We start from the raw sequence: 7,450 nt of genomic DNA, 5'->3' as shown, positions 1-7,450 counted from the left end.
TAGGTTCTGAAGGTATAGGGCCAGGGGGAATGGTTTTAAATGGAAACTGTAGATTCAGAGCATATATAAGGATGAGATTCTTCACGGTGAGAATGATGAGGCACTGGAACAGGTTGCCCAGAGAAGCTGTGGATGTACCATCCCTGACTGGGCAGGGTGGAGAGAAGCACTGAGCCAGGCAGGTGAGGGGCCACTGGAGGTGTGGGACTGCCACCTCTGGTACCGTGGGAAGAGGAAGGGCTCGGCCCAGAGCTGGGGTCTGATCTGAGGGAAGCTGGGGTGACCACACCAGTACCGGGTGGGAAGGGCTGTCTGGGTGAGAGATAAAGAGGTGGGGCTGGTGCTTAGGCTGGCTGCAACCAGCTTGGTTGTGAGAGCCTTCGGCTTCCCTCATCCCCAAACGACCACGAGGTGTGGAGTCTTGGGTTTGCTTATGCTTGATGAATGTCATAGCTCAAGGTGTGCTCCATGTGTGGGATTTTTAATTCCCTCCCCTAACATTTCCTCTTTTTATTAGGATTTTTAGAGAACAAAGGGCATTTCAGGCACAAGTGAGATGTGAAAATTGGACCAGATAAATGAAAAAATACAAGTAATAGCACTGGTATCTGCACTGCAAAGCACAATGCCTATTTTGCCACTGAGGAGAGGGGGAAATGACAAGGAGGGAGCAGTAGCAGTGTTGTAAAAAAGCAACACTCTTCTCACAAATGGTTAATATGGGAGGCATTTATCTTGAGTACAGTGAGGCAGTATAATGTCTTGTAGGAATTTTCAACAAATAGTGGAGCCTTAACAAAAGTATTTTCCTATCCCCTTGCTAGGCTTGATGTACCAGGTTCCTGCAGCCCATGGTGGCTGAGAGCACTCTCCTCTCTGCCCAGGCACTTGGGAGCTCTTTGGAGCCACTCTGTCCCTTTGTGCCCAGGATCCTTCTGCAGGTGCTGAGCGTGGCAGTCCTTGCCTTGCCCAGGAGTTGGAATTGCACTGAAAAGCTGATTCACTTTGAGCATAGTAATTTTATTTCTACAACTGAATCAACTGCAGTGTTTGCACGCACACAGGAGAGGATTGTGGTTGGGACAGAGCAGGTTTATGACACTGATGCTGCCTTTGGATCAGCAGGCATTGCCCCAGCAGCAAATGGTTGCAGTGCACTCCAGTGTGCCCTGGATCCTGTCTGTCCTGTTGCTCAAGCTGTGTTTTGTCCAAGGACCTGATGAAGGAGCTTCTTCACCTTAGTAAAAAACTCTACCAGCTTGTTGAGTGGAAATGGGCAGGAGCTAACCTCGCCCGATGGTGTTGGTTTTGGCCATGGCATAGGAGTGGGGGGTGCTGTAGGCCAGGGCTTTTGAGAGGGGATTGCTGTTGGCCATGGCTTATGAGTGGGAGGTCGTGTTGGCCATGGCTTATGAGTGGGGGGTAGTGCTGGCCAAGGCATTTGAGTTGGGGGTCGTGTCGGCCGTGGCTTCTGAGTTGTTAGGTGGGCGGTCATAAAATGACTCCAGGCTTGTGATGTTGGAGAAGCCCTTCCAGCTGTGTTTGCGCCCATCTGGACCAGGATCCAGTTGTAGAAGTGCTGAGTGGAGGTGTAGATTCCAGGCTGCTGCGCTCTGGCGCAGCCTCTTCCCCAGCTGGTCACTCCGATGACCCACCAGTAGTCAGCGTTGTTGTCTTGGCACATGAGAGGACCACCGCTGTCACCCTGCAGGGGAGCAGACAGGATTAAGGTGGTGTTGGGTGGTCCCTGTCAGCACTGGGGCTGTCTGCTTGTCTCCCACAGTGCCTGTGCCAGAGCTGCATTCCACGCAGAGCAAGGCTCTGCTCATCAGGGGCTGGAGCATCCAGAATCCTGTCTGCAAGAGGCTTGGTGTCCTGTAAGGGCAGTGCTCTCTGTCCTCTCTGCACAGGGCTCCCGGATGTGCAGAGGATGGACATTTGGCACCTGGATCTCTGGGTTGCCAAGAACACTAGTTGGGCTTTCTGGCACAAGGGGGCCCTGGGCAAGCAGGTGTGGCTGGGGAGTGTGCGGGAAGCCCCCACAGCGGTGGGGAGCCGGGGCTGGGAGGGCGACTGAGTGGCCGGGCAGAGCAGGCCCTGGGCTGTGTTGGGGCGGTGCTGCCCGGGCTGCCCGCGCTGCTGGGGGCTGAGGGGCTCGTGGCACGCTCCTACCTGGCAGGTGTCGATGGTGCCCTGTGGGTAACCAGCACACAGGTTGTGGGTGTGGATTTCCCCTGCGTACCAGCCGCTGCTGTTGCAGAGCTTAGTATTAATGAGCTGGACCTTGGCCTCCTGCAGGTGATCGCTTGATTTTTGAGCTGTGAGCAGAGAAAGGAATAAGCTTTAAGCACCTCCTTGTCCATTCTCCTCTCCTGACTTTGGAGGGGGCCTGTTCCTTAGGGCTTGTCTTTGCCTCTGCAGAGGCTCTGGGGTGCTGTGTCTCTGCTGCCTGCCTTTGGGGACCAGAGCAGGTCCATCTCTGCAGAGGCGTACGTCCCACAGCCTGACTTTGGCCTCTGCTGTGGGGAAGCCCAAGCTGTGTCCCCAGTGTGCTGAGCTGGCTCAGGAGTCTCTCTTGGGAGCTCACCTCTTGCAGCAGTGGCACCCCATCCAGCCACCCAGCAGTTCTGCAGCTCTGACACTCTCAGCGTGGCGTCAGGCACACAGGCCAGCTGGATGTAGGGGCTGCACTGGACAGGATGGTCCAATTCCAGCAGGGCAATATCGTAGCTCATGTCACCGTGATTGTAGTACTGGTGCATCACCACTTGCTTGATACTGCGCATTTGTGCCCCAGGGCCTGGCTGAGTCAACTGGGTGGCTCCGATCAGCACGTACATCATGCTGATGTTACTGGAAGGCAGATGGAGAGAGGGCTGAGAGGGAGCAGAGCCATGCACCACAGCAGCCCAGCAGCTGCCAGACCTCTGCGTGGCATGGCACAGAGGGAGCAGTGCTCTGGCAGGTGTGAGTGCCCTCCCACAGCTTAGGGTGGGGGAATGTTGATCTGTAGGCTGCTAGGAAGCCTTGGCATCAGCCCAGGCTTCTCCTGAGCAGTGTGGCAGCTGGGCTGACTGAGAGCAAAGGGGATGGGAGTAGCAGATGGTGCTGCCAACAGGGCGCCTGCTGGTATTGTGGGGATGTCCCCATTCCCTGCCCCTTCTTACGTGATGTCGTTGAAGCAGTGGGCTGCTGTGAGGACCCACTGAGTGCTGATGAGGGAACCTCCACACAGATGGCCCAGGTCTGGCATCCATGGATGCTGGATGCTGACCATCCAGGGCCAGGCTCCTGGCAGGGCACCTGTGCCACCCACGATGCGGGTCATGCCATAGTCATAAGCCACATTGCCATAGTAATAAGTCATGAGGCCATAGTCAGATACCACAGCTCGGAGTCCGCAGGTCCCTCTGCAAGCAGAAAGTCATTTCCATGCTGCTCCATGGCCTGCTGTGGCTCAGGCTGAAGCTCAGCCCTCTGCCCTCCCCACAAGGGCTTGCACGCACAGCAGCCCAGGGAATTCCATGGGGTGTGCGTCTGTCCGTGCCAGCACCTGGCTGCTGGCAAGGAGCTGAGGCTTGCCCATGGCGGGTGGGAAGCCGTGGCCCGGCCATGGGGGACAGGCAGGGCCCCCTCCAGGGAAGGCCCCAAGTGTTGGCCTGGCTCCCTCCCAGGGCCTGGGGCCACTTACCCACAGTTGTCCCATGTGCCGTGCGCCAGCCCGGCAGCGGTCAGCAGGACGAGGAGGCCGAGCCAATTCATGGCTGCCAGAGGCACGTGTCAGCTGCAAGCACTGAGGGATCCGGGCAGCAGCTCAGCCACAGCCGCAGTGCCCGCAGCAGCCGCGCTGCCCGTGGTGCCCTCGGCCCTGGGGCTGATGTCACAGAGGGGTGGGTTCCGTGTCCTGGGCACTGCGGCCTGTGGCCCGGGGGCCACTGGGGGAGGGGCAACATCGAATAGAGGAGCCATAGAATGGTTTGGGCTGGAAGGCACCTTGGAAATCATCCAGCTCTGATCCCCTGCCATGGGCAGGGAGGGATAGCTTCCACTAGACCCAGTAGCCAACAGTGAACGCAGCCTGGCTCAGAAGCTGTCCTTGAACACTTTGAGGGATTGGGCTTTGAAGTACTAAGTCCTGATCAACAGGACATGACTGAGGCTGGAACAACAGGCCATGACCAAAAGATGACCTCTAGATGGACTTTCCAACCAAATGTTATCTAAATCTGCTCACTGGAGAAACATGGATTTATCTTTCCATACATAAAAACAGATAAGGCCTCATCCGGCCTTGTGTTGGGGGTGTAGGATCACAGACAACTCCCTTGGTTCCTCCTGAAGCCCTCCCAGGCCTCAGGAGCATCCCAATAGAATAATGAAACCAGATGTTCCTGTACACAGAAGTTTTGGTATCTTGTTTATTCAACAGTGTAAAAACTGGACCCTCTCACAGCGTGGTCAGAAGCCTCGTTGCCTGCAGGCACCTGCAGGATTTCCCAGTTGCCAGGAGTGGTTCCTCAGTCCTTCACTGTGACAGTGGCTTCCCCCAGTTGATGGGCAGACCTGGATGATGGTCAAGGATTAGGGTAACTGGTGATGTGTCTTCCTTCATCACTGTAGGCAGTCTTTTGTAGTAATGATTACATGCATTGCTTAGCTTATCCTTTTGTCAATGTTTGCTGATGATTTGATGTACTGCTTACCTATCCTTTTGCAATTCTTTGCAGTTTTGAATTATAGGAAATGACACTCCTGAAGTTGGTATCTGTGTCTTCTGTGCTGACCCTGCCTACATGAAAAACAGGCATCCACACTGCTCTGGGAAACCCATGCCAGTGTCTCAGCAGCCTCACCATCAAGAATTCCTTCCCCGTATCTCATCTCAAGCTACCCTCTGTCACTGTCAAGCCACTGCCCCATGTCCTATCAGTGCCTGCCCTTGGAAGAAGGCTCTCTGCAGCTTTCTTTAGGCCCCTCTTCTTGCGGGATGAGCCTGGGCAGTCCCCGGGGCAGGCAGCTGCTGAGGAATCCATTTGGGGCAGGGAGCTGGGTGTGCAGCTGCAGTGCCAGCTGCAGATTGAGCTCTGGCTGGGGGGAGCCCGGGACCAGGGGCCGTGAGCTGCCCAGCCTTTGCATAACCGAGGGCACGGGGAGCTGAGGTGCCAGCCAGGGATTTGAATGGACACGGAGAGCTGCAGCAGGAGCTGGTGGCTCTTTATGGAATGAGACATCTGTGAGTCTGCTGGGGGAATCCCGGGGCTGAACGGGTACGGAAACCCGCTCTGACTGGGTGAGAGTGGAGTGTGTAGGGAATCAAATGGGGCACACATTGGCTCACTGGAGCCAGCCGTGCCTCCAGAATGGTCACACAGGGGAGAGGAGTTCCCTCAGCACTTTGGCAGCCCAGATGGGACACAAGAGCAGGACTGCTGGAGCCTCCCTCCTCCAAACATCCAACTGCTGGCAGCAGGTGAGTTCTCCTGGGATCTTTTGAGCAGGAAGGAGCCACAGGGGCAGTGTTACAGTTCCGTGTGCAGATTCCATGTAAATTATAAGGGTGGATTTGAGCCTCTCTATTTGTGTGGCTGTCAGAGACTGGATAAGATTGATGTCTTGAGATATTTTGGAATGCTTGGGATGCCTCCGTGTGTGTGTGTGTGGTGGGATGTGGGGCAGATCAGGCCTTGTGTAGGCGAGGATGTGCTCTGCTCCAGCCCCAGAGCCTGAATCCCAGGCTGGCAGAGCTGTCAGTCAATCACACTCCAGAGGCTGTGCTAACCCAGCTCCTGTGTGGCCAGGTGACTGGAAGCCCAACCTAGGGGCAGGGCCCATAGAGGCTCTGGGGCTTAAAGGCCCCCTGAGGGAAGCACGAGAGCCTGGACCCTATCAGCTTCTTGGAGTTTCTATCCCATCCACACTGGAACCCAGGAGTTGGTAGCTCCAACTCTATGTGTGTTTTTCTATATCTTTTCTGTCTTTCTCTCCTTCTTCTAATTCTCTTTTTGTGGAACCTTTTGGGTAAGATAACACTGAACTGTTTTAAAGGTTTCTAGGTAAAATGAGCTATGATAAGTGTTTTATGTCGAATTGGATGCTGTATTGAATCCTTTGCCAAAATTCATTGTTTTTCTGTATTTTGTTGGTAAATTTTTGTGTGATTTTGACCTCTTGAGATAATGTGGTTGGTATTTCTCCCATGCACTGACCCAAAGTCAAGGAACCTCAGGTCACCCCCTAGCATTTGAATGTTGTAGGGTGTTACAGTGCCCTTTGGTGCATATTTGGTGACATCACTGGTAGCGTGTGGAGCATGGGTGCGCAGCATGATCAGCATAAGGTGGCCACAGAGGAGTTATGGAGGCCCCTGTAAGTTGTGAGGTGGAGGGGCTGGAGTCTCTGCCAGGACGCTTGAGTCTCTGCTCAAAGGCCTTTGGAGACAGGCACAGGGAGAGCCTTGTGTCCATCATGGCACACAACAGGTGCTAGAGTCCCTGGGCACGCACACAGAACCCTTCTTGGCATGCAAAAAGGGGTTTCACGTGCCTCGAGGTGTTTGATGTGATGGGAAATATCCCTGGTTTAGGTGAGGGAATGTTTGTGGCCGAGGTGTTGCTAAACTGGGGGAAATCATTATGGGCAGCAGGATTCTGCCAAGACAGCGCCATAAGGTTGTGCCAGGGTGATCGGGCTGCTCTAAGCTGGTTGCTCACTGGGCAGGGTAATGGCCATGCCCAAGCCTGAGTGACACTCTTGTGGTCAGCATCTTTAGTGAGCAGGCAGCCCCTGACTTCAGGAAATATTTGAAGAAGCTTCTGCCAGGGTGCCAGGGACCAGTAGAGATGCGGGGCGGTTGTTCTCAGCCCAGCCCATACTGATAAACACAAAGGGAAGAGTGCCACCCACCATGAGACAGCACTCCACTGGCCTGGAAGCCAAGAAGAGTATCCAGAAGCAGATGGAGTGACACCTAGCCCGAGGCACTTTGAAGCATTCCATTAGATGAAGGGAGTCAATGTTTGCCTCACTTCACTTGGAAAAGACAGCCATTGCCTCCAACAAGTCTTCCCCATGGCATTCCTTTACTATTTTTTCTTTCCCTCCCCCACCACCCCAAATATCGAGGTTTGATTGAAAAGGGTATAAAATTAGGGGGTGAATTTGTACAGTTTGTAGATGATTTCTTGATTAGCGAGTCGAGGTAAGAAGGTTCTTGCCCATCCTGTGGTGATTATGTGCAGCACTCAGGCAGACAAGCACACCAAGCTGCAGTTTGAGTCTGTGCAGCTGGCTCTCTGATTGCCCCTTCTCTCCATTTACCAGGCTCATACAGCCCCCTCATCTTCCTCAACTCCTCTCTTTCTCTGCCCTTGTCTCCTCCCAAATATGGAGCCAAGCTGAGGGACCTTTTCCCCCTGGCTGCCAGGCTGGCCCCTCCTGTGAACAGACTTGG

General features: G+C 54.5%; 1 protein-coding gene across 1 annotated transcript; it reads right to left on the bottom strand.

The window, feature by feature from the left end:
* Nucleotides 1–999: 999 nt before the first annotated feature.
* LOC125322725 (acrosin-like) lies at nt 1,000–3,801 on the bottom strand. The gene is made up of 5 exons (XM_048296755.1): nt 3,692–3,801; nt 3,168–3,410; nt 2,588–2,853; nt 2,173–2,318; nt 1,000–1,705 (listed from the first exon to the last, which is right to left on the bottom strand). Exons 1-5 carry the CDS (start codon nt 3,760–3,762, stop codon nt 1,193–1,195), a joined length of 1,239 nt encoding a protein of 412 aa, XP_048152712.1. The 5' UTR covers nt 3,763–3,801; the 3' UTR covers nt 1,000–1,192.
* Between the last annotated feature and the right edge of the window lie 3,649 nt (nt 3,802–7,450).

This window comes from Corvus hawaiiensis, chromosome 3 (genome assembly GCF_020740725.1).
Source record: "Corvus hawaiiensis isolate bCorHaw1 chromosome 3, bCorHaw1.pri.cur, whole genome shotgun sequence".
NCBI lineage: Eukaryota > Metazoa > Chordata > Aves > Passeriformes > Corvidae > Corvus > Corvus hawaiiensis.
Note: the sequence above shows the minus strand (reverse complement) of the source record. Positions and strands in the feature narration are given on the sequence as shown.

Excerpts from the sequence above, each read along its gene's own strand:
- LOC125322725 (XM_048296755.1), bottom strand. The coding sequence starts at position 3,762 with ATGAATTGGCTCGGCCTCCTCGTCCTGCTGACCGCTGCCGGGCTGGCG. Across the intron at positions 3,411-3,691 it reads GGCACATGGGACAACTGTGG|AGGGACCTGCGGACTCCGAG; the intron begins GTAAGTGGCCCC and ends TTCTGCTTGCAG. Across the intron at positions 1,706-2,172 it reads GCACCATCGACACCTGCCAG|GGTGACAGCGGTGGTCCTCT; the intron begins GTAGGAGCGTGC and ends GCTCCCCTGCAG.